At 42.6% G+C, this 27101-nt stretch overlaps 1 protein-coding gene across 3 annotated transcripts in view; it reads left to right on the top strand.

Annotated features, from left to right (window-relative positions):
- The window catches only part of SCYL2 (SCY1 like pseudokinase 2), a 143299-nt gene extending 116669 nt beyond the window's left edge, over window positions 1–26630 (top strand). For all 3 annotated transcript variants that reach the window (XM_029599733.1, XM_029599735.1, XM_029599734.1), the window contains 4 exons: window positions 5809–5875; window positions 7140–7229; window positions 21043–21162; window positions 21888–26630. In XM_029599733.1, the coding sequence (XP_029455593.1) occupies window positions 5809–5875; window positions 7140–7229; window positions 21043–21162; window positions 21888–22544 (934 nt within the window). In that variant the 3' untranslated portion in view covers window positions 22545–26630. The remainder of the gene's footprint in view (window positions 1–5808; window positions 5876–7139; window positions 7230–21042; window positions 21163–21887) is intronic.
- Window positions 26631–27101: the final 471 nt, after the last annotated feature.

Genomic DNA, 27101 nt, shown 5'->3' with positions numbered 1-27101 from the left:
CAGTGCAGACACATAATGTCTGTCACTGACAACCATAATTACTGTTACATTTGCCTAGGTCCAGACCATGACCAGGCAAAATGTAAGGACTGTGGCCACATGTCTCCTTGCCCTAGGAGACATGTGGCCACAGTCCTTACAAAGTGCAGCGAAAATCACTAGCCTCCGGGAGCAAGAAGGTGCTTCCTCATCAGGAAGTTATGCGCCCTCTTTGAGACGCTCAGTACATTCCTCCTTGGGACACAAATCGAAGAGTTGTGAGGTAACCAGAAGAGCAGCAACCATCTCCAGCCCTGGAGGATCACCCTCATACAGTCCCCCACGCTCCACAAGTCAGTGACCATGGTTCTCCACAGGATTACTCTCCACGAGACCATTCCCCGGACAGCTCAATGGGAATTCCCTCTGATCCCTCAGATGAGCCTCCAGGACCATTCATCTCCAGAGGATCTCACCTACTCAAAATTTGTGGAAAAACTGGGCAATCTCCTGGGAGTAGAGATCCATAAGATTCCTGACCCTCGAGAGGAAGTGTTCAGTTTACTAAAAATACTAGATGTACCGGCTGAACCATCAGCTCTTCCATCATATAAGCTGCTGGACTCAGACATGTCCAAAATGTGGGAAACACCTCATTCAAGGCTTCCAGTATCCAGGAAGTTAAGTTTAAAGTTCAGACTTCAAAAGTTGGCCACATACGGTGTGGTGGAGTCTGCCATGAAATGGGTGAAAAAGTCTAGACTACATGCTTGTAGTCCTCCAATGAAAGAATATAAAATCCTAGATGACTATGCCAAGAAAATATTTCAAAGTGTTATGTTAACTTCAAGAATTCAACAGCACCAACTGTATATGGTGCAGTATCTCTGAGACCTTACAACTGCTGAAACCATTTTTACGTTCTGAATCAGGCCAACCAGTTACTCCTCAGCCATTCTGTGACCTACAGGAAGGTCTACACCACCTCAGAGCAGTATACGAATCTTTTGAAACATCCTTCCAAACATCAGCTACCTCTATAGCAGCTCAGCAAATGGCCTGGCTACGCTCTAGCTCGATCAGAGAAGATGTGCACGAAAAGCTGCCCAATCTTCCATGCTTTCCAGATAACTTGTTCAGTGAGAAAATTACTGTGGCCCAATTAGAAGAACAGAACGTAGCTGTTCAGTCTTTCAGCAGTTTCCGTTGTCTAGATGCTACTATCAGCAGTACAGGAAATCATACTATAACCAACAGAAACCGTTCAAATATTTTCCGCCTTACAGACCAAAGCCCTTTCAATCATTCCAGTAACCTCATACCCAGACTCAACCAGCTCCATCTAGAAATCATCCAAGGGATAGGAAATTACAAAAGCCATTCCAGCCTTCAGTTCAGAAAACGCAATCATCTTTTTAAGGAACACCGAGCCACAGCCTCATCTTCCAGTGGAGGACAGAATAGCATCCTTTACCATGCAATAGAATCACATTGCCACAGATCAATGGGTCTTTCACATTGTCTGTGAGGATTATCATATAAATTTCCTATCCCATCCTCCTCTTCCAAGGATTCTTCTCCGTCACCTCTTCTGGAGCAGAAAGCCATTCAAGTGGTGCCCAAGCACCAGATAGATATGGGTTACTACTCCTAATACTTCCTTATTCCCAAACGCTCAGGGGGTCTCCATCCAATCTTGGATCTATGCTCCCCTAAAAAATATCTTCAGAAAGATAAAATCAAGATGACTTCCTTCAAACTATTACTCCCTTTCATTCAAGAGAACAACTGGGTGCGCTCTTTAGATCTCAAGGATGCTTACACACACTTTCCAGTACACCCCTCCTGTTGGCGATTCCTGTGCTTCCAAGTCCATTCTAGTCACTACAAATACAAAGTTCTACCCTTTGGTCTATCCTCTGTTCCCAGAGTCTTCACCAAGTGTCTAGCAGTGGCTGTGGCTCACCTAAGGCATCAGGGGATCCACCTCTTTCCCTGTCTGGACGATTAGTTGATAGTTTCCCCCAACCAAAAGTCTCTGTGTCACCATCTAGAATCTACAATCTCCTGTCTGGAATCTCTGGGATTCCTCATCAACTACAAGAAATCGAGCTTAAACTATGGAATGCTTTACCAGTAGACTTAAGATTACAAGCAGAATTCAAAACGTTTAAAAAGGCACTTAAAACCTGGCTGTTTGAGCAGGCATAAACAATAGGTAATGGATAGTTTTTTATCCTCCAGTTATATTTTTAAGTACCTTAGTTTTACAGCCTAATTTTATATGCTTATACTTTTATCTTTTTGCTGGTTAACTTTATTTAATGATTAATAGTTCATCTTACTTCTATTTATATTTTTATTGGATGTCGTGTATGAAATGTTTGTAAACCATTGTGATGGCTAGTCCAAATGACGGTATAGAAAACCTAACAAATAAATAAATACTCAAACTGACTCAAATCTTGCAATTCATAGGAGCCAGAATAGACTCGATCCAATCTCAAGCCTTCCTTCCCAAAGAAAGAATTGATTAACTTCATCACATCTGCACAGACTTCCTCCTCAATTCAAGAATCACGGCCCATCAAGTGTTGGTATTGCTGTGTCACATGGCAGCAGCTATCCATGTAGTACCTCACACTCATGTTCACATGCGCAGTCTTCAATGGGGACTAAAAGCACAATGGAATCAATATCTTCAACCAATGTCCTCTCAGATAACCATATCAAAGTCCATGAAGGAGGATGTTCTTTGGTGGCTAAATCTGGAAGTCCTAACCATCAGATCACTTCTTTGAGATCCCACCCACACTCTCATATTAATCACAGACTCTTCCGCTCAGGGTTTGGGAGTGTGCTTACTCTATTTCAAGATTCAGTCAGTGGTTGAAAGAAGAATTTGTTTACCAAGTAAATCTTTTGGATTTCAGAGCCATGAGATGTGCCTTAATGACCTTTACACATCTCCAATGAAGACATACTGTCATGATTCATGTAGACAATCAAGTGGCCCTGTTTTTATGTAAACATGCAAGGAGGATCAGGTTCCTGGATTCTGTGCAAAGAAGCAGTATGGATCTGGGAATGGGCTCTCAACAATTCGATAACCTTGAGAGCCACATACTTACTGGGCATAGTGAACACCTTAGACGACTGTCTCAGCAGACTGTTTCACCCCCACGAATGGTCTCTCAGCCCATCAGTAACGAACAAAATCTTTCTAAATTGGGGTCAACCTTGGATAGATCTTTTTGCTATGGAACAAAATTTTGTTCCGTACACCCAAGCCGTCTCAGAACACATCTTCCTAATGTCATGGTTGACAGGTCTCCTTTATGTATTCCCTCCAATTCCTCTTATCTCAAGAACAGTTCAGAAAATAAGAGACAAGGCCTGTATGATACTCATAGCACCCGCATGGCCGAGACAACTTTGGTTTGCTTATCTGGTACAGTACTCAGAGACAGAATCCTTAGATCTTGGTCAAAATCAAGATCTCCTGACTCAGGAGGAAGGATATCTTCTGCACCTTCTTCATTCCTCCCTCCTCCTGACAGTTTGGATGTTGAACGCAAAGCTTTTACAAACCTTATCACTTTCAGCAGATATCAAGGAAATTATAATAGCAGCAAGAAAACAATCAACCAGATGCAATTATTGCTTTAAATGGAAAAGATATGCCAACTGGTGTCAAAATCAAAACATTAGCTCTTTCTCCTCCACACCCACAGAAATCCTTTCCTACTTAACTACATCTGTCTAATGCGGGGTTAGCAACATCATCAATTAGAGTTCATCTAAGTGCTATTGCTGCTTATCACGAAAGGATCAAAGACTCTTCAATAGCTTCGCACCAGTTAGTTTCACGTTTTATCATCCTCCAGTGCCCTGGGATTTAATTATAGTCTTAACTGCTCTAATGAACCACTTTACTCTTTACATTTGAAATATCTCACTTGGAAAGTGGTTTTTCTCATAGCAATCACCTCAGCCTGAAGAGTCAGTCAGTGAGCTGCAGGCATTGGTTCAGGACTCATCCCAAGTTTCTACCTAAAGTAGTTTCAGCTTTTTACATTAATCAAGACATTTCATTACTCGTCTTTCCTAAATCTCACAAGAACAGAAGAGAGTCTATGCTCCCTGCTTTGGCTTACTATAAACAAAGAACTCAACCTCACTGCTGAGCCCTTACAACTGTTTGTCTTGTTCAACCTTAACTTGCTAGGAGTAGCAGTTTCAAAAAGAACAATATCCAACTGGATCACAAATTGCATTCAATTCTGTCACTCCTCAGCACAACAAGACTTGTCCACTCCAGTCACTGCTCATCAGGTGTGGGCCACAGCATCCTCTGTGGCACATCTCTGTAATGTCTCCATAGAAGACATCTGTAAAACACCTACTTGGTCATCAGTACATACCTTTGCCACATTACTTCCTTGACCAACTATCAGCTTCAGATAGCAGTCTGGGAAGAGCAGTTGTATCAAATGTGCTTGGCCGATGAGACATGTCCACAGAGAAGAATAAAAAAAGGGAAATTTCAATCGGGCAGCGTAAACGCTTATTAATTCACCAGCTGTCCTCATTATAAAGGTCTTTTTTTTTTTTTTCCTTTGAGCTTGGGACTCCCAAATAGCATGGCTAATTCAGCCTGCTTATCGATAGAAAAGAAGGAAGTTTGCTTACCGTAAATGATGTTTTCTGTAGATAACAGGATGAATTGGCCATGTGTACCCTCCCTCCTCTCTGGACATGTCGCCTATCCCAGATTTTCCATCTTTTCTGCTGTCTTCCAACTTCCTCACTAACTGAAGAGACCAGGTGCAGGAAGCACCACACAGGCACAGCAGATCAAAACTTTAGCTTAGAGATGTGACTGTCCACCAGCACCACCCATGACGTCACCCAAACAACATGGCTAATTCATCCTGTTATCTACAGAAAACACAGTTTACGGTAAGCAAACTTGCTTCTTGGCATTGAATCCCAGATGCCATATCTTCGACCACCATTCAAGCGTCCTTAAATCATGTCTCATTCTCTCTACTCCTTCCAGTGTGTCCACTCTGTTGCAGAACTTGGTATCATCTGCAAATAGACAAACTTTACCCTTCTGCAATGTCGCTCATAAAGATATTGAACAGAACCGATCCCAACACCAATCCCTGTAGCGCTCCACTTAACCCAGTTTTCTCTTCAAAGTAGGTTTCATTTACCATCACACGCTTTCTTCTTTCTGTCAACCAGTTTGTAATCCACGCCATCACCTTGGCGCTCACTCTCAAGCTTCTCATTTTATTCATGAGTCTTCTATGTAGGACTGAATCAAAAGCTTTACTAAAATCCAAGTAAATTACATTGACCACTCTTCCCTGTTCCAATTCTCTAGTCACCCAATCAAAAAAGTCAATCAGGTTTGTCTGACAGGGTTTTCCCCTCCATGAATCCATGTTGCCTCGGATCAAGCAACCTACCGGATTGTAGATAGTTCACTATCCTTTCCTTCAGCAGAGTCTCCATTAATTTTCCCACCATCGATCAGATATGTATCACTGTTTAGCAATATTATGTCACAGTGCATATATTACAAAAAAGATCAATTGTTATACGGGTGACCTAGCAAACTAGCAGAGTCCATTTATGAGAGTCTCACTATCTTTAAAATTTATAATTCAGTGAATCAGTCTGTTGGCCCACACTAAGATGGTAGGAAGCATGATTGTATAGTTTCTGCCTGTCGTGATTTACAGTTCTTTAGTGCTATTACTATTACATCTACATAAACTTTTTATATTGTTATAGCTGTTAAATATATGTTTTCAGATCTTTAAATCTAACGAATCAAATGAACACATCTGCTGAAAGTCAAAGCGATGTTACAGCTAGTCAGGTAAGAAAAGTAAGTTTATATTGTGTAGCAGTTTATGCAACATGGGCTTCAGATCCGCACTGCATGGGTTTGATGGTGTGAATTGTTAAAAGTATAGTAACTATACCCTCGGAATTCATAATAATTTATAGTGGCTGGGTGGAGCTAGTTTTTCTGCTATCTCTCACTGTATGCTTTGAAAGCAAGCTGAAATGGTCATAAAGTATCATTTCATTTTCTCCTATCACTTCCTAGCATCTCCTCAATCAATTACTTGGCATTAGCAAATATCTCTGAAGCTGCATACAGGCTGTGTGTGGAAGGACATTTCCTAAATCCAGTAGAGAATATAACCTGGATAAATTCAGGAAATAATGTGAAAATCTTGCAAAAATGTTTTTCACTTTTGAACCAAATTACATGAATGTCATTTTTAAATCTGCATTTCTGGCCAGACTGATCTTATTTTTCTATATGAAATAAAATTGTTTTGTATGTATCCATTGTCCAGTCGTCATCACCTCAGAATTTCAGATAAACTTTAGTGTTTCAAAGGCCAAAAATTCCAGGTAGACAGATTTTGAAGTTATAGTATTGAGCCAGCTCAGTGGCAAAAAACCCAAATTTGATTCCCCAAGCCAAGCTTTCACTGTTTTTGACTGACTAGGACTAGGGATGCTGCAGAAGCAGCACTCACAGCCCTGGAAGTGCAGGGGGAAGGAGTCTCATCCATTGCTCACTAGTGACACTGGCTAGAACTATGGTGCAGGTAATTGAGTTCCACAAGGAATCATGATCTATGGCTTCTGGCCAAGGACCATCATTGCAGTGACTGGGCTAGGCAAGGTTATAAAAATTAGGATGAAATTTCATAGCACCACTACCCAATAGAAGTTGATTCTGATTTGAGATGGAAGATCAACAGGAGCAGGAGAAAATTGCTGGCTCAAAAATATAGTAAGTTTAAAAAAAAGTTACATTAATATCCAATTCCCCCTCACTCTGCTAACCAGCTATGTCCTTATGTCTGTCTTTGAAGTATACCCTTAGATTTGGAGTTTTTAACTTGAATGTTTACCTGTAAGTATGCCTGCCTTTGTAACTCATCCTTTGTCTGTGAGTGTTAAACGTGGACATTATGATCTCACATGGAATGACGGAATATAAAACACTCAAATAAAATATCCCAATTTTCAAAAGCACATTTTGGAAGTAAGTTACTTCAATTAAGCAATAACATTTCTCATTAGAATAAATAACACATCTTTCTGTCAATTTGTAACAGATGGATATGTTTAGCAGTGTTGGACCTGACCTTCTAAGTGGTGCTACTGATAGTAAAGAGAATGGTGTGATATCAAAACAGCAGCGAAAGGTAAGAACTTCTAAGTGTGTGTGTGTGGCACAAGCGGACTATGTAAAAGACTGCTCATTAACATGGTAAAGCAGCAGTGCTTCCTTTTTGTGCTGAAAAATTTAAAATTTGAACAGAGTACAGTGCTGGGGAGAGAGGTGAAAGAACAGTCCATTTTAGATTAATGAAGTGGAGAGAGAAAATTAAAAAATTAAATTGGGCTCTGAGAAATTAGTGAATGGCCTACTGCAGCATTTCCTTTCCCATTAGCTGCCAATTGGCAGCTTTTAAAACCGGACCCAATCGAAGTACTTTAGCTTCTAACAAGTGCTTGAGAGGGAGGCTGCTTCATACTCCTTAATTTAAATTAATTCTGGAGCTAGACTTCCATGCTTTATCTTTTCCCTGTAAGTTTAAAAAAAAAAAAAAACATTTAAAAAAAAAAAAAAAAAAAAAGGCAGTGTCCCCTCATTCCCTCTGCTTTGACCCAGCCTTCCTTTTTTGTTGTAAATGTCCAGGAAATAGCGAGCATGGCTGTGTTTTAAGGTCCAGCTAGCTGCTTACAAGACAAAAGACTTTTCTGTTTCTCCATCTCTAGATTTTTTTTCTGCTAGTTAAATGCTGAGAACTGCTACTTGATTAGTGGTGTATTTGATCAGTAGTTCTTAAATCTTGGTCTCCATTGTTTCCAGATAGTTTAGGTTTTTCAAGTATTAAGATATATTTACATACCCTTTTGTTCCAAAAATCAGGTTGATTTGCATAATTTAATTACCTCAAAACAGACCTGTTTATGGATATCTGGTACCAAAAAGTTGATTCCTCTGAACTATTGGCTGCTTAGAGAGCTATTCTCTTGAGGGAAACAGGTTACTAGATATGGATCCAAATGAACAAAAGCCTGCATTTCAATTCCAAGTAACACCAGAGGCACACAGTAAGCTCTCCAAGGTTTTCTTATAACATGTTATTTTGCACTCCTCCATGGATAAGGGAGGACCATAATCGGCCATACAAGTTGATGTCATCCAAAACGTTGTCTCAGAGCTCTGAAAACTTGAAGGTTTTTCCAAGCATGGTCGGGTGTTCCTGGACAGCCCCAATGAGTCTCCTCAGGCTTTCTTACACTGTCTGGTGCCATGAACAAGTAAAGGAAACAAATTCTTGTAGGCTCTGACCAATCAAAAAATCTTAACTCATTTGGAATCAAAATAAACTATGCCAATTCTAGTTCTGGAATCGGATAGCAATTTCACAAGCTTTTGTCCTTCTGTAAATGAGTGCTACTCCTTTGTGAGGAAAATGTAGCTTGAATTAAGTCAGTTTTCTCTGCCAAAAAACAGGGCTGAATTAACCATGACACATGAGTGAATTCATCCAATAGCATGGAATAGACTCATCTCTAGCTCAATAGAATTTTTACTATTGAGCGTGCATGGGAGTTCCCATACAGGCACTGCCTTGTGAGCCCCTCCAGTCTTATTTTTGTTTTGTCTGAGCTTCCACAGGAGCATGTACCCACTCTAAAAATAAAAATGTAAATTTTTTTTTCCAGTTTTTGAAATTTTTTCTTGGTCCTACTTGTTTGTTTCCTCGCTGCCTCAGTGGCCATTCAACAGCACTTTTCAGTGCTGTCCAAAAAAAAAAAAGTATAATCCTTGATTTTGCAGGTTTTTGAACTCCAAGAAGGACACCTCCTCCTGTGGCTTCAAAGACTGTTTGTGGCTGCAAGATGTCCATCAGACAGCCACAGTATCTGCTACAGATGCCTCTGCCCCAACCAATATTCAATCAACTGCTATGACTGTTGTCGTATGTTGCCAGGATCCCAAAGGAACAGGGCCTGGAAGATGGCAGAACTTCGCAGGTCAATGAAAAATCGGAAACATTCCTTCTACTAGAGCGGGGCCTCTGTGGGCTCCTTCCATGTCACTGAACAGGAGATCCTCTGAAGAACCTCACCAAATTTCAACACCAGACTCTAGAACCATAGTTCAGGGGTCTAGCAAGCAGGGGTGATATGATTCAGACTTTCAGATACTTGAAAAACTTTAATGATCCAAAGACAACGACAAACCTTTTCCGTCAGAAAAAAATCAGCAGAACCCAGAGGTCACGAGCTGAGGCTCCAGGAAGGAAGACTAAGAACCAATGTCAGGAAGTATTTCTTCACGGAAAGGGTGGTGGATGCCTGGAATGCCCTTCCGGAGGAAGTGGTGAAGTCTAAAACTGTGAAGGACTTCAAAGGGGCGTGGGATAAATACTGTGGATCAATCAAGTCTAGAGGACGTGAATAAAGAGGAGGCAGCAAAACACTGCACGGAGCGGGATGCCAGTGGTTGGTGTTCCACCTTCACGAATCGGAAGAATGGAGGGCTGCCATCTCCAAAAAAAAAAAAACAAAACAGGGGTGGGTAAGAGTATGGGGCAGGGGTGTGGCCTGCTTGTTTGCAGCGGTTGCTACCCCTAATTGAGCTGGATGTTCACTTGGATGCAGATCCGGCGCTGCTCTCTACATTGGTGGTGGGGTAGAGGGGAATTAGGGCTGGAGGGTACTGGAAGCCAATAGTAACAGGTGGGAGAGAGAAAAAGGAAAAAAAAAAGGATAAAGTGCGTGGCTTGCTGGGCAGACTGGATGGGCTGTTTGGTCGTCTTCTGCCGTCATTTCTATGTTTCTATGTAAGAGTCAAATACAAGAGCCCACAAGCTTCGCAGCATAAAAGACTAAACACTACTCCTTTGAGCTGATGGTGATTTGAAGCAGACGTTTATGCTGAAGCAGGCATAGTCAATACATCTCAAGGCATCAATTTTGTCAGCACAACAGTCCTCTGCACTATCGACTCATTTGATGCACTTAATGTAGGAGCACATGTTGGGAGAACTAGGAAGGGGCTCTTTACTGTTACCTTCCTCAATATTGGTGCCTTTGTCTCCATCTCATCACCTTGGTGCAGACTCTGTGCCTCATGGAGCTGCTGCCTTTTGTTTGGGTTTTATCTGGAAACTCCAGAGCCAATATGCTTCATTGTGCCTTTGGTCTCTGTGACCACCAGCTCAGCTAACACAGGAGAAGGGGGCCCTTTCTGGAGCTCAGTACCTGCTTCTTAGGAGGATGATCTCACAGTGGTTTCAAAATTCTCTTCCCCCCCCAACTCTTGGCCAAAGAACACAGCAGTTTATAGACCAGGTGGCTGAATTGATGAAGACTTTCTTTACCTTGTTGGCAGCCAGTTGCAAGGAGGGCATCTTTTAACCTCTCCTGTCCCGCATGTTGAATTTGTTCCCCATAAGGGAGGTCCTCTCACCTCCTCGCTTCGGGAGCTTCCATCAGAGGTCCCAGTGGTGGGTTCTAGCCTGCTCTAGCCATCTATTTCTGCAGAGGAATTCAGTTAGACAAATATTCCTGGGGCCTACTCCAGATGGTGTCATCCCAAATGCCATCCTTGGACTGAGACAACCTGGGACCTCACTTTGCTCGCCATTGTCTTCATTCAAGGTCTTGGGTTAGTGTATCCCCATATCTGGATTCAGAAAAAGGGTCTGAGGGGATTCCCTCGGACCCTTTATTTGATCTGCTGAAGCATTCATCTTTACCAGAAGACCTCTCATACTCTAAATTCCTGAATAAATTGGGTAAAGTGATCAGTCAATGTCAGTAGGGTCAAGGATTCCATGCAGAGGTTTTCAGGATACTGTGGATTCTGGAAATACCAGCTGAGCCTGCAGCAATATAATTCATTCCATCCTGATGAAACTGCAAATGAAAATGTGGGATAATATGGCCTTCTGCCCCCCAATAGCTAGAAAACTGGACTTTAAATACAGTCTAATAATCTCTGGGGTTGGTATGGTTCAACTTCCGCACTAGTTCATGGTTGCAGAGTCCGCATTGAAGCAGGCTAAAAAGATCAGGGTTTTTTCAAACATCCCTCCTGGGTAAGGACTCTAGGTTGTTGGACAACTTTGGGACAAAAGTCTTCCAGAATTCTTTGCTCATGGTGCAGTACTTGCCCAACTGCATTGACAAATTGAAGCCTCTGGTAGAGTCTATCAACAGGGAACAAGAAAGCTATCAACAGGTCCTTCTGGATGCAGAAGAGTGCAAGAGTCATCATCTCTGGTCAGTATATGACATCGTAGCTAGATCTTCTGCTCTAGCAACTAGAGCATGTAGAATGGCCTGGCTGAGGGCAAGCAGCCTACATGAGGTTGTTCATGATACACTGGTTGATGTCCCATGCTCAGGGAACAATCTCTTTGGAAGTACAGAGAAACTGGTGCCCAAGTCAAGGAGCAGCATATAGCCATTCAGTCTTTTATCATAAGGGGATGAGCAACCATTATCCTCTAGATGGCCTTACTTATCTTGTAAGAATTCCTTCTTCCAGAGACTCCCTTTCCACTAATTTCAATTCTCATGCTCCACCTGCTCTTCCACAACAGCAGCTTATGGCTTGAGGGCATCCGTGTGAGAGTCATCAACCTAAAATGCCACAGCAGGCCCAAGTCTGAGTTTTTGACAATACTCAATCCTTCAGCTTTTCCAGTAGGTGGACGAATTCACCTGTTCCTTGAAAGGTGGTGGAGTCTGGATACCAGTTGCACTTCTTCTATCCCCCCTGTGCTCAATTAATATTTAGTCTTCAATCCGGGTTTGTCTCAAGATGGAGTTGCTTCTCATACTGACAAAGTGTTCTGCTCCCACTATTTCTTTATATGAAGTCAGAAGGATTGAAAACCATCCTGGATTTACGGAGACTGAAAAAGAACCTTTTATGGGAGAGGTTTAAGATGAACTCCCTCTGTACCAGATTGCCCTTGGCAGACTGGATATGTACCTTGAATCTAAAAGATGTGTATGCTCGCATATCCAGCCATCAGTCCCACTGGAAATATTTCATGTTCGTAGTGGACTCCTCTCAGTACTAATACAAGGTTCTTCCCTTCAGGCTCTTGGTGGACCTAAGGGCTTTTATGAAATGTATTTAATAAATTTGTATACCACTTACCAGTAATAAAGTATTGAAGAGATTTACAAAATGTACATAATCATATCTTAAAACAAAAACCAGCAAAATAACTCAATAGAACAAATTAAAACAGTCTAACTAACCAAATACATAAAACAAATTAAAACAAAAACTTATATTACCTACTTCAAAATCCTGCTTCCAAATTGTTCAAAACTTTTATATCTACTTTGGGGAAGGCGTAGCAGGGGTAACAGCACACCTTTGTCGCCAAATGATTTGTGTCTTCCATTATTTGGACGACTGGCTGGTAATAGAATCCTTCCCGGACAGGGTTGTTGGAATCCCTACAGAAGATTATCTGGCTCCATCAGTTGCTAGAAATCATAATTGGCTTTACCAAGTCAAACTTCCATTCCCACCCAGAGAATCAAGTTCATCAGGGCGTGGATAGACTCATTAGAAGAGAAAGCATTCCTTCCATCAGATTAGACATCCTGTCTTCAAACACTGGCTCAGAATTGACTACAGCAGGATTAAGTTCTGACCAGATCAATCCTAGTTGTCCTCTGGCACCTGGTAGCAGTGGTGTATGCATCCATATGATTCACCTCAACATGAGGGTTCTCCAGTGGGACTTCTGCACCAAGTGGGATCAGCTGCTCCAGTCATCGTACCCTGTGAAAGTTACCATGGAGATGGTCTCTCTTCTTTGGTGGCTAGATCCTCTGTTTTCTGGAGATTTGGTGCTGCTCTTTAAATTCTACCTCATCTGGTAATGCTGGGAACAGACGCATCCATTAAAGGGTGGGATGCATACACGGGACCCCCTTCCATCCTCAAGGGTGATGGAAGGGGGTGTCTCTTTCAGATCAGCCTTTTAGAGCTATGTGTCATTCGCAATGTGATGAGAGTATTTTTACATTTCCTTCAGGGAAAAAGAATTCTGATCCAAATCGATAACCAAGTTGCAATATTTTGTTAATAAGCAAGGAGGCATAGGGTCCAGGAATCTCTGGAAATTTGGAAGTTGGTTCACAATTGCATAGCTTTTCTTCAAGCAGCTTACTTTCCCAGAAGCTCCAACATATACTGGTGGATCACCTCAACAGGGATTTTCATTCTTTCAAGTAATCTCTGGACCAGGAGGTGGAAGACAGGCTATTTGACCTCTGGGGTCGCCTGTCAAATGACCTATTTGTCAGACGACAAAAAAGTTAACACATTTTGTTCCATTCTTCAATACAAGTTCAGATCCTCTCTGGATGCTTTTCTGCTCAAGTGGGTTGCAGATCTGCTGTATGCCTTTCCTCTGCTAATATTGGTGGCAAGGACAGTGCAGAAGATACTCCTGACATGGGGCATATCTGATCCTCATCACCCCAGCTTGGCCTGTGCAAGTATTGTTCTCTTACCTCATCAGATTGGATCCCAGAGGGACTGGTAGACAGACTGACAATCTGGCTTTACTAAATCAGGAGGAAGATCATCTGTTATCTGAACCTCCTCTCCCTCAGCTTGATGTCATCATGGATGTTGACTGCCTGATAGTTGCATTATTGTCACTATCTAGGGAAGTTGAGGATGTGATTTCAACTAGGAAGCTGACTACCAGACAAGAGTACAGTTTGAAATGAAAGTGGTTTTCCTCTTGGTGTTAGGCAGGCTCCTGGAACCTGTCCACCTGTGCCCCAAAAGATCCATTTCAGTACTTGTTCTCCCTCTCCACTTCAAGCCTCAGTATATTGTCTGCCAAAGTGCATTTCCATGCCATTGCTGCTTTCCACCTGCAAGTGAATGGAAAGTCAGTCTCCATTAATCCATCTGTCAAAGTTCATGGAAAGCTTGTGGCATAGGATACCCCTAGTTGCAAAGCCATCGGTGTAATGGTATCTCAGTGTCATCTTGGCACAACTGATAAAATCCACCTACAAGCCTTTGGACTTAGCTTTCTTAAAGTTTCCATCTTGGAAGATAATATTTCTAGTTGCCATCACTTTGACTAGAAGAATCAGTGAGCTACCAACATTGGTTCATTACACTCTGTATCTACAGTTTTTCTACAACAGTAGAAAACTCTACACTCCCCCCCCCCCAAATTTCTGCCAAAAGTAGTTTGTAAATGAGGTTTGGGAAAGAACATGAGCAAAGCAAGGGCTTGGTTCAAATGAAATGCCAGAAGGGGAGAAGGCCCTTTATTCATTGGAATGTAAAAGTGCCTTGGCCTATTTTCTGAAGGAACTCAACCACATAGTCTGCTTTTCACCTTTTCATCTCTTGCAACCCTAACAGACTGTGGAAATAGCTGTTGCCAAGCACACACTATCTAACCAGTTAGCTGACTGTATCTCTCATTGCTATGCTGTGGCTGGCCTCCAAATCAGACTGATGAGGCTATTTCTGTTCACCTAAGCCGTGTCCATTGAAGACAACCGCAAAGATGGTCCTTAGTTCACACCTTCATTTCCCATTACTATCTGAACAATCTGTCAAGAGATGACAGTAACTTTGGGCAAGTCTGTTCACCCAGTAATTCATTCTGTTTGCTTTTTCAGTAAGTGTTCCGCTTGCAGCCCTCAGCTTGGGACTCCCCATGCATCATGGCTAATTCAGTCCTGCTTGTTGATGGAAAAAGCAAGTTTGCTTACCATAAACAGGGTTCTCCATAGACAGAATGAATGAGCCATGCTTAATATCCTCCTGCCTACCTTTTTAGCCTCATTCAACAACAAAGTTCTCTATTACTGTTCCTAAAGACTACCAAGGAGGCCTTTTTAAGCCCATGGAATCAAGGACTTGTTTATGCATTTCCCCTGATTTTTCTCTTACAGCCAAAATTATTAAATTATGAAGAGAAAATTGGCCTAATGATTTTGATAGCCCTTTTCTTGGCCACGTTAAATTTGATTTCTATGATGTCAATGTCTAGCTGTTCAACAGCCAATAAAATATGAAGTATTCCCATCCCTACGTACAATGGGAGTTTTCTCCATCAGCACCTTTTGGCTCTGACCACCTGGGAATTGAAAATCAACTAATCTCTTCTATGCAGTTGCCTATGGAAGCGAGTAATGTAACTCTAGTATCAAAAATTGCTCTACTAGAAACATAACTTTAAATAGAAAAGATTTTATCTTGTTTGCATGTCAGTTGAGACCCTTTAAGTGTCCTATTCCCTTTCTGCTTCAATACTTTTAAGCCTTTCTGAATCAATATTAAAAACGAATTTAGTCAGAATTCACCTTAGTGTGAAATGGGTTTTTATTTTCTTATGTATCATTTTATATTTTTATATTTTGTTGTATACCGTATTGGCCAGGTCTGGTATCTGAGTGTGCAATATATAAGAATTTGAAAGTAAATAGCATACCAGCAGAATTCAGGAGGAAGTCCTATTTCTCAGCAACCTACAGTTACCAGATTCATGAAAGGCCCAAATCATCTTTGACTTCCACTTAGAGATCCTCCTCCTTGGAATCTAAACATAGTTCTCTCTCCGTGCATGACATCACAAAGGGGCTGATGCAATTAAAATGCGCTGAAAGTGGGCACTGACTGTTCAGCGCCTGCTTTCCTAATGCACCCCTAACGCAATTTAGGGGTCACGTTGTCAAGAGGGCTATAGGGTCGCTTGCGAGCCCCTAGCGCCTCCTTGACAACAGGAACCCACGAGCGGTCAGCTGTCCGCCAAATTTATCATCGTCCATTTTCCTAATCAACACACAGCCAAGGGTTCAGGAAACGACACTTGTTAACTGAGCGTCCATTTCCTGAACCCGACCGCCGGCACTTTTTAAAAACTTTTTTTTAACTTGTTTTAAGATTTTCTTCCTACTTAATATTGCAGTAATATTAAATAGGAGGATGTACAGAAAAGCAGTATTTTCTGCTTTTCTGTGCAACTTTTGAGTGCTCAGCAATTAATGCCTGCTCTAGATAGGTGTTAATTATTTAGCGTAAAAATGTTAGATGCACTTTTTTTTTTCTATTGTGGGTGATTCACTAATAGCCTCATGAGCGCTATTAGTTTCGCCTTGCATTGGACAAATGTTGTGTAGGCACATAAAGGGATTAGGTAGCACCTATACAACCCGCGTCCAACTGCTGGTTAAACAGTGCGCTCAGCTGAGCGCAGTGTTCCCTGTACGTACACGGATCAGTCCAGACTGTGGGTTGAGCCTCCTGTCCAGCAGATGGAGACAGACCAAAACTGAAAGGGTATTCTATATGAGGACAGAGCCTACCCTGCAGCTCTTCAGTATTTGTCTGTCTCCAGCAGATGGATCAGCTCACCCTGCGGTCTCCTGATTTGGGCTAGTCAGCCTTTTTTCCTTCTCTTCTTGTTGGATCAAGCAAGTACTTATTCCTTCAGGATTCTAGTAGGATTTTTCAAGTTTAAAAAAAAAAAAAAATTTACCTTTTAAAGTTAATTGATTTCAATGCTTTGCAGAAGCGGTCCTGTTTCCTGGCTCTTGCCGGACTTAGGGGGGGGCTTCCTAATTCTGTGGTTGCTTCCTGGTGTGGGGACCGAGGCTGGTGGTCCAGTCATTCGTCTCCCCCCTTCTGGCTGCCTAGGGAGCTTAGGGCTCCATTGCTTTTTTGCTCAGTTTGGCTTCATAGAAAAAAAAAAATTCTAAACTTTAAACTTTTTTCTCTTGGTATTGAACTGGCAGCCAGACACAGAGGAGTGTGCAGGCTTCACGCCCCTGCTGGCAGAGCTGCCAATCATCTATTTTTAGGTAGGTTTTTTTCTTCAGCTCACAGCTCCTCTTAGCTGAGGATGCTGCGGCTAGCCGCCTGCCTAGCCTGTGGGGAGCCCTCGTCGTGCCTATTGCGCGAGGGGCAGGGCGTGGCTGGGCGCCATCTTGGGGATTTTGGCAGCTCCTGATTTGGGGCTGGGGAGCAAGAATTTCAGGATCCCTCCTCCCCCCCCCCCCCCCCCCCCCCCCCCGGAAAACCAAGGCTCGATTTTCCTCAGATTTTGTTCTCCTCCTGCATAAATCATATTTGGCTAGCTTGCAGGAGGAGAAGGAGGAACATTCCCTGCCCCCCCCCCCAAACGAAAATTCCGCGCCCCACACCGCTACCCCTCATCCCCTTTGTCCTTCAGGAACTGAGGCTGGAGGGGCCCCCTGCGGATACCCTTATGGCCTCCTTGCCCAAGGATATGGACCTGGTCCTGGCGGGACTCAGGGCTCCAGCAAGCGCTGTTCCCTTTCATCCTATGCATAAGTTGCTGCTCCTGCGGGAATGGTAGGCTCCCGAAGTGGGACTCCGGGTGGGGTGGGCTATGGATAAGCTCTGTCCCCTCCTGGAGGAATGCTTGGACATGCTGAAGATACCTACCGTGGACTCTTCTGTTTTGGCGGTCACCAAGCACACCAGTATCCTTGTTGTGGGATCGGCTTTGAAGGACGGACAGGATCGTAAGCACGAGGCCCATCTGAAGCGTATCTTTGAAGTCTTGGCCCTGGGAGTCCGAGCAACTATCTGCAGCAGTCTCATGCAGCGGGCAGATCTTAGGTGGGTTCAACAATTACTCGGCACCCAGGACCTCCCGTCTGCATAAGAACATAAGAAAATGCCATACTGGGTCAGACCAAGGGTCCATCAAGCCCAGCATCCTGTTTCCAACAGTGGCCAATCCAGGCCATAAGAACCTGGCAAGTACCCAAAAACTAAGTCTATTCCATGTAACCATTGCTAATGGCAGAGGCGGAGCAGGCTGAACGTTTGGAAAGCATCATAGCATATGGGGATGATGCACTCTACGACCTTCTCCACGACAAGGCGATGGTCTCGGCGGTCTCCGCTAGACAGCTCCTCTGGCTGGCTGTGCAATTGGTCGGCCGACCCGTCCTCCAAGGCACAGCTGGGCACATTGCCTTTCAAAGGTAAGTTGCTTTTTGGAGAGGACCTTGAGCAGCTTATTAATTCCTTGGGGGAAAACAAGGTTCATAAGCTAACAGAGGATCCTTTGTGCCCTCCCGTCCTCGCTTCCGGGGGCTGAGGAGATATACGCCCCGAGGACGAGGTGGCTCCTCTAGGGGTTATTCTTCCCGGTCTCAATCTTGGTCTCAGCCCTTTCGTGGGCGTCGCTCCTTCCGCGATGGACAGTCCCAGCACGCCACCCCAAAGTCCGCCACACAATGAAGTTCGGTTGACCCATTCCTAGGTCCCTTTTCTGGGCGGTCATCTCTCCCTGTTCTTCGAGGAATGGGTCAAAATTACGTCAGACCAGTGGGTCCTCGACATTGTCCTAGACGGGTTACGCCTTAGAATTTGTTCACGATCTACCAGACCTCTTCGTATTCTCCCCATGCGGTCATCTCAAACGGGAGGCGGTGGAGCAAACCCTTGCCAGACTACTGAGTCTGGGTGCAGTTGTCCCGGTTCCGAAGGAGGAGCTCGGCGCAGGCCAGTATTCTATTTACTTCGTGGTTCCCAAGAAGGACGGGGCTTTTCGGCCGATCTTAGACCTCAAGAGGGTCAACCGGGCCCTCAAGATCCCACATTTTCGCATGGAAATCTTGAGAGCAGTCATCGCAGCGGTTCACAACGGAGAGTTCCTCACCTCTCTCGATTTGACAGAGGCATACTTCCATATTCCAATTCACCACGATTACCAGAAGTATCTTCGCTTCCACATCCTCAACCGGGACTTTCAGTTTTGGGTGCTGCCTTTCGGCCTCGCTACCACACCACGCACTTTCACCAAGGTCATGGTGATGGTGGCGGCAGCCCTCCGCCGCGAAGGAGTCTTAGTCCACCCCTATCTGGACGACTAGCTCGTAAGGGCCAAGTCGGAGACTCTCTGCAGACAAGCAGTGGATCGGGTTCTAGCTCTCCTCTCATCTCTTGGCTGGATAATGAATTTTCCCAAAAGCAAGCTTCAGCCTTCCCAGGTGTGTTAGAATTCCTGGGAGCCCACTTCGATACTCGGATAGGCAAGGTGTTCCTCCCTCGTGAGCGGGCTATCAAGTTGATCGACCAGGTTCGGAATCTGCTCTTGCTGTCTCTTCCAGCCTGGGACTACCTTCAGGTCTTGGGCTCGATTGCTTCCACCATCGACCTCGTCCCCTGAGCATTTGCTCATATGCGACCGTTACAGAGAGCTTTGCTATCCCGTTGGCAGCCAGTGTCGAAACAGTTCCAAGTACTTCTCTTGCTTTTGGCCTCTACCGTCACCACCTTGCAGTGGTGGCTTTCACTTCCTCATCTTCTCAGGGGAATGCCTCTCCAATCTCCACAGTGGACGATAGTAACAACGGACGCCAGTCTCTCGGGCTGGGGCGCAGTCTGCCAGTCCCAGTCCACTCAGGGGATCTGGTCGCCGGTTCAGGCTTGTTGGCACATCAATCGGTTGGAGGCCCGCGCGGTGCGTCAGATTCTGCAGGAGTTTCTGCCCCGATATGCAGCAAAGCAGTGAGGGTTCTTTCCAACAACTCCACCACCGTGGCTTACATCAATCATCAGGGAGGCACTCACAGTCGCCTGGTGGCCCTAGAAGCCAGCCGTCTCTTCGAGTGGGCAGAACGGCATCTGGATTGCCTGGCGGCCTCCCACATAGCAGGCAAGGAGAATGTTCAGACCGATTTCCGGGTACCGCTGGGGGCGATCTTCACAGACTTGATGTCAAACGAGTTCTACTTCGGTATCTCCAGGTCACCAATGACTTTTGGGTCTCTGATCATCTCTGTCCTCTGGAGTGGTCCCAATCGGGGCAAGCCAGCTTCTAAGACTATTATTGCGTGGTGGTTGAAAGAGGCGATTTCCTCGGCCTATCTTTGCCAAGGTCAGGCGGTTCCTGAGGGCCTAAAGGCCCATTCGTTGCATTCTCAAGCTACTTTCTGGGCGGAGAGCCAATCTGTTTTTCTGCAAGAGATTTGCAGGGCCGCCACATGGTCGTCCCTGCATATTTTTGCTCGACACTACCGGCTGGATGTGCAAGCACCGGTTTTTGGTTCCTTTGGGCGGCAAGTGCTTCGAGTGGGACTGTCTCGGTCCCACCCGGGTTAGGGAAGCTTTGGTACATCCCACGGTCTAGACTGATCCGGGTACGTACAGAGAGAGGAAAATTAGTTCTTACCTGTTAATTTTCATTCTGTAGTACCACGGATCAGTCCAGACGCCCTTCCCTGTTTTCTTTTTCTTACTGTCCACTCGAAGCTGCTTGTTGCAGATTCTCAGAAGTTTATACTTCATTTTCTGCTGAACACAGGACGATTACACCGGAAGCCTTGGTCGTTGAGAACCAAGTATATGCAAGAGTGCTTAGTTCTACCATGTTCTTTACAATGTTATTGAATTGCTGAATTGAGCTTTTTGGTTACTTGCTTGATCCTACTTACGTTTGTTTTCTGCTTTGACAATGGTTATACTGAAGGACTGCAGGGTAGGCTCTGTCCTCATATAGGATACCCTTTCAGTTTTGGACTGTCTCCAATCTGCTGGACAAGAGGCTCAACCCACGGTCTGGACTGATCCGTGGTACTACAGGAACGAAAATTAACAGGTAAGAACTAATTTTCCTTATTGCATCAGCCCCAAAAGAAGCTCATGAGGCGATGCTGGCAAAGGAATTCTGCACATGTACAGTAGAACTAAAAGCACAACTAGCTAGGAGAGAAGTTTGTTCGGTGCCTCTAGATGGCATCACAAACATGTCATGGCTAATTCAGCCCTGCTTATTGATGGAAAACACAGTTTACAGTAAACAAACTTGCTTTTCATATAACCAAGGCATATGTTGCATTGACCAGAACTCTGAAAAAGCTTGTCATGAGGACTATAACTTACAAGACATAAAGAAATGGGAAAAGCATCTTCTGACACATTGTCAATGTATCTTGTTTCCCAAGGCATCACTTACTCTTGAAGAGAAGCAAAAGTTAGCAAAAGAACAAGAGCAAGCACAGAAACTAAAAAGCCAGCAGCCACTCCAACCCAAGTCACTGCCATCCGTAGCTCCTGTTAAACAGGTGAGAATTGTCAAAATTGGGCATTACATTATGTATAAAATGATGAAAATAAGGAAAGATTCCACTTTTGGAATAAAAAAAAAAAAGTGGCTATGCATGAAATAAAACAGAGCATCTACAACTATCAAAAGAAAATCTGTGTATTAGTGGAGTTGCCCTCATCCCTGAAATAGTTATCAGTTTGTTGGTTAACAAACATTGTGCCAGGGTTAAAAAGGAAGTAATGCATGTCCAAAATTGTAATCAATGCCTATGACCCAAGAAGTACATGTAATTCCTCTTAAATAAGATATATGATTACATCATTTTATATTTTATTTTTTATACTAATTATGAATTTTGTATATTGCTGCTTTGTTTTTGATTTTCAATTTTAATTTGTATGCTTTAGCTGGTGATATTTGGATTATTTTGTTGTACACCACCCAGAGATGGCATTTTTAGTTGTGACTTATAAATGCAAACCAACAAATAAGCATGCTGCTCTGGATGAGACTAGAAAAAAATCTGTCAAAGAAATGTTATGTTAATATGCAGTCACATTTGCATCAAATATGAATACATTGCCTTCCCAAGTAGAGGAACTTTTCAGAACACCACCACTACCACTAACGGGATCTTTAGGAAAATCAGTGGATAGGTTTTCCCACTTGATGAAATGTAATGTAGGTACTGAGTGCACTGAGAGACGTTTTCAGATAATATCCTTATCATGTATTTTGCAGGCGAAGGATCTGACGAGCACCTTAATGGAGAATAAATTATCTTTGAACAGCCTTGCGGTCAGTAATCCTAAAACTGCCCCTCCAAGTGGCTTCTCTTCTGTCCCGTCTATGGGTGCCAGCATGGGATTTTCAGCATCTTCTGACATGAGTGCTGTGAGAAATGTAACAAATGGGTTTAACTCTGGCATGGGTTTTCAGACTCCTGGATTCCATACAGGACTCAGTAACACAAACCAGAATGTCTTTGGTGGTTCGAGTTCAATGGGAATGGGCAACATGAACCTGGCAGCAACCTCCAACATGCCAAACTTCCACAGCATGGGCACTTCAGCTGGACCTCTAGCACAGATTCATCCAGTCAGACCCACCGCTGGCTTATCCTCTTTGGATAATCTCTTTGGTCCCCAGAAGGCCAAAGTTAGTATGAACCAAATGTCTCAACAGAAACCAAACCAGTGGCTCAATCAATTTGCATCCCCTCTGGGGCCCCAGGGAATGAGTGGTTCAGTGATGGCGACGCCGATGAACACGGCAGGGCAGGCTGACTTTGCTTTGCAGGGTAATCCTTTTTTTAACCCACAGAACTTTACCCAGCCAGCAAACACCATGAAAAGCAGCAGCTCGGCCAGCAATGATTTAAAGGACCTTTTTGGTTAGAAATCTTTGCTTCCTGTATTTCAATCATGGGGTGAGCTGGCTGACATCTCTGCATCTTTCTTTAAAACATCTGACTGAAAGGCACCTGTAACAGACTACATGAGTGCCACTGCACTGGAAAGATCTTTCTGGGGACTGTCCTGTTAACTCAATTTTGTTTTCCAAGTTGGTGAGCACAGACTCTGTCTATTTTTTTATTCTGTGTGTTTGAAAGTCCCCTTTTCTTTGAACACTAAAGTCTAATTTCTGAAGTACATGCTCCCTATATAGAACAAATTGAAGCTAGGCAGAAACATTCTCTACCTGTATTTAAGGGTTTGCTGGTTTTGTAGCTCATATCCATCTACCAAATTAGTCCCAGAACTGATTTGGTTGTAACTTTGACTACAACCCTGTTTTAGGACTGTGGGGGATGCCCCATAGCTATGCAGCAGATGAACTCTATGACCTTGAGATGTTGACCACCGTGGCTTGGTATTTGGTAAGGTCCTGAGCATGCATGGAATCAGAGGGTGATACTAAATTTCAACTCTTTTTTTTTTTTTTCCCTCTCAGCTGTCTGCTAAGGTGTGTGTGTGTTTGTACTCTTTGTGATATAGCTGTTAGGGGGGAGGGAAAAGATTACAAATAATTGGTTGACCACATGGTGAAATTTAGGAGTCTTTTATCATTAATACAGCTGGGTATCTGGTATGCAAGTATCCTCTTTGTGGAGTGTGAAATGGATAATAGTTCCCTAAAGCAAATGTTTCTTCTGCTTGGTACTATTTTCTTTTTGAGGGGAACTGGTGAATAAAGCAGCCCTTCTTTCTAATGCAAGGAAATATTAATCTTAAACTCAGCTCTTGTGTTATATCCCATTCTAATACATCTTCTTGATAACTTTAATTTCTAGTTCATGTGCTGGGTTTGATTGATTGATTTTTATGTATTTTGATTCACACCTCATGACTTGTTTATCTGCTGTCAGAGGTTTGATGAATGAAATGAACACTCCTTGGATTATGTTAAGGATTCGCAGAGAATTGATTGGGAATAGCCTCTCTGGGATCTTTTTAAGATAAAGGGGACCTGATTAGTGAGAGGGATTCTTTAAGCCCTTCACTTACCAACCATATAATTCCAAAATAAAGCAGTTTTTAATCATAAAGAGAAGAGGATCCCTTACTAGAATTCTCTCTGCATTCTGAAACTTGGACCACAGATATTACTGAAATCCTTTTCTGATGTAATCTACTACTTGAAGCTTCCCTTTTTGCACTAATAACTTCATTGCGTACAGTACCATTCACTTAAGGTAGTAAATTTTTCTCATGTTAGTTTTGTATTTCAAGCCTTAAAAGGCTTTACATTGCCGGAACAAAGCAATAGTAACCTTTTGCTTACAAAGAGGCAGATGTTCGGCCTGCCTGTGATACAAATTCAAAAACAACAAAAAAGCAATTTCTATGCACTTGAAACTCTGAAGTCTTAGAAGGTAATGATACTTATTTAAAAGACCAACAGAAAGATGACCATGAGCTTTTGACACTTCCCATAGTAACAGAGTAGATGATGATAGGAAAGGCCCATTGGCCCAGCCAATTTGCTTAGTTATTCTGTCTGTACTGCAAGGATAAATCCCAAATACCAGCTCAACCATTTGTAGGATATGGCTTCTTAATCAAGATCTCAAGAAGGGACCTCTGTAATCTAAAGAGCTCATGGACTACAATGCCTTTATCACTGGTCCTTATTAAAAAAAAAAAAAAAAAAAAAAAGCATCAGTCTATGAAGACTGTGTGATTTTGTTTTGTTTTTCCAGGACTGATATGGCTACTTAAAGCTGTCTTCATTCTGAAATCTTCAGAAACGTTCTCTCAAATAGTGAAAGCTTCAAGTTGGTTTTAGAAAGAGAACTATTAGAGTTGAGTTTTGTTTCTGAATTTGGCATTGATTTCATTTTTCTGCTTAAAACACATTCACAACAGAAGGCCTTGTAGTTTGTTCATTCAGTCTGTTCCCATTTGTAAGAGTAATATTTAACACACTAAAGAATCCTTGGCGTATGATAGAAACTTTCAGTATTTATTTCAGATTCTTTGGGACCACTAGAAGTTTTAAGCAGTTTGTGAAGTTTCTAGGTGCAGTGGATACCTTTTGGTAGAAAATGGTTGTGTGGGTAACATTGAACTAGCTACAGATTCAATCAACTTCATTCATTTTGGTAGTAAGAGCAGCAACATCTCAAGTAGGTGACGGTGCATAATACAAAATCTGATTGAACCTCCTCTTCCCCCTCCCCCCATATAAATCTAAATCAGTTTAAACATTTGTTTTGTGTTGGGGGGGCTACATTGTTTTGTTTCTGTCCTATCTCCCAACGATTGTAGATGTATATTAAATGTGACAGAGGAGTATAAAAACATTCTCCTTCCTCCATCTTCATCGCAAAGGAAACAGTAAACCAGGAAGATGATGCATACATATTTTTATTAAGAATATATTTGAATAGCTGTTGTAGTTTCTTGCAGATGTGCTTCTGTGTTCATATTCTGTTGGATCTAATTTAAAGTGAGAAATTAGGATTCTTGGATGATATACTACAATTGTATTTTGAGTTTTAATTAATTTAAAGTATTGCATATTCATGTAAATATATCTATCTTCATGCAAGCTTTGTGTTCTGTAAGTGAAGCTTATATAATTTAGACATGTTGCTGAAAATATTCAGAGCAAATGTATAATTAAAGAATTGGTATAACTGTTACAACAGACTACATGTCTTGCATCTTGTGTACTTCAACTGACACAATGCTTTCGTTCTGTTTTGATTTCTTTTCTCATGTTTTAAGGTATGAATTGTACTTGCAATTTAAATTTTCACACTTCTGTTTGACATTATTCAGCTTGGAAATGCAGATCTGATTGTTATTTAACAAATTATCCCATCTTAAGAAACATAAGCAAGGCCATTCTGGGTCATACCAAAGGTCCATCCAGTATCCTTTCTCTCGTCTCCAAAAGGTTGCTTATATAGCATACGAAATTCTCATTTTGGTTTGTATTTTGCACCAGACCTAAAAAAAAGGTATTCAGTTTAACTAAATTAGCAAAATAATAGCAAAGCAAAGAAATGTAGCAAGTTGGACAAATCTGCCTGCCAAGCTTTCATACCCCATTACTGAAAGCAGGCTTGCTGAATACAGTCATTTGCTGCAGTGCTGCTCAAAACCAGTCCTCAAGGATAACACCTGCCCATCCAGTCTGGATTTCAGGATAACCCTAATAAATGCACATGAGAGAGCTGCATGTTCTGGGTCTCCACTACCTTCAAATGCATCTCATGTATAAGCGTCATCTGGATTAATGCTGAAAACCAAACTGACTATGGGGTCCTCCAAAGACTGGTTTGAGCACCACTGGTTTATTGCTATAGAACAAATAATGATGCTTATGGGAGGAGAGAGAATGTTTTGACTATGAAGACTTGGGTTAGAAAGGCAGATATTGCTGTAGAAATTAGTTTTTTTGTTTTAGAAAAATAAAAGAACCCTTTGCAGTCTCATAGTTTGCTCATTGTGGCCAAATGATTGCGAATGTTCCATCAATGATCTTGTGAATTTGGACTTTTGCTGAGTTGGAGGATGACTTGTATAGCTGCTGTGTGAAGTGTGGCAGTCCTGCTCTCTGCTCATCTTTCTCCAAATTCATTGCCCATCTTTGCTTACAACTTCAGTGCACAAGCAAAATTGAGGCAGAATGCACTTTTGCTCAGCCAAACAGTTTGGAGGAAAAAAAAAACCATAGATGTTTCCACACCATTATGGCACCCAATATTTCCTGCTGGTTGAAAACTTAACCTTTTTTCCATCCAATGTTCTGATTCATTTCATTTTTAAAAAAATAAAAAAATAATTCGTTAAGGCATGGTGTACAGTTTGTGTACGACTTTGGTTTCCTTTTGTGAAAAGAAAAATCCATCTTTTTAAAGTGAAGACTAAGAAATTCTATACTACGTGAGATCACTGCACTGTGTTCCCACCATCAAGACACTAATCATTTTGGCTCCATCACTGATGGCCAGTACAATTAAAAAAAAAAGCCCACCTCTCAATATAGTATCAATTATATGTGCTGCTCTGTAAGCAAAGGAAGTGTTTTTTCTTTGTAAATCAACCCTATTGGCTTCCCTTTCACAACAGTGTGCATCTTCTCTGCTGTGAAATCTGAGGCTGCAGCGAGCATGTCCAAAAGGAAAGTTGGGTTTTGTGTTTTTTTTTATAGAACACTGCTCATTCTTTTCACTAGATGTGCTAGGCATGGTGTCAAGGGTGATCGGAGGAGAGAGGATAGAAAATAGTTTTACCTATGAGCTGTAGCATTTTTCAGAATGGAGGGAGAGGGGGTCAGGTTGGGTTTTTTTTGTGCTCCTCAATTCTGTAGCATAGTGCATGTGAAAGTCTACCAGATATGTCCAAACTTTTGGGATTGGTGGGTGGAAATGGGTCTGACATGCTCTATTAAAAATGACCTCAATCTGATAAGGGTGAGGTCAGTTAGGATCAAAGTTGAAGT

Source organism: Rhinatrema bivittatum, chromosome 4 (genome assembly GCF_901001135.1).
Source record: "Rhinatrema bivittatum chromosome 4, aRhiBiv1.1, whole genome shotgun sequence".
Classification (NCBI taxonomy): domain Eukaryota; kingdom Metazoa; phylum Chordata; class Amphibia; order Gymnophiona; family Rhinatrematidae; genus Rhinatrema; species Rhinatrema bivittatum.
This window is presented reverse-complemented; position numbering and strand designations above follow the sequence as displayed.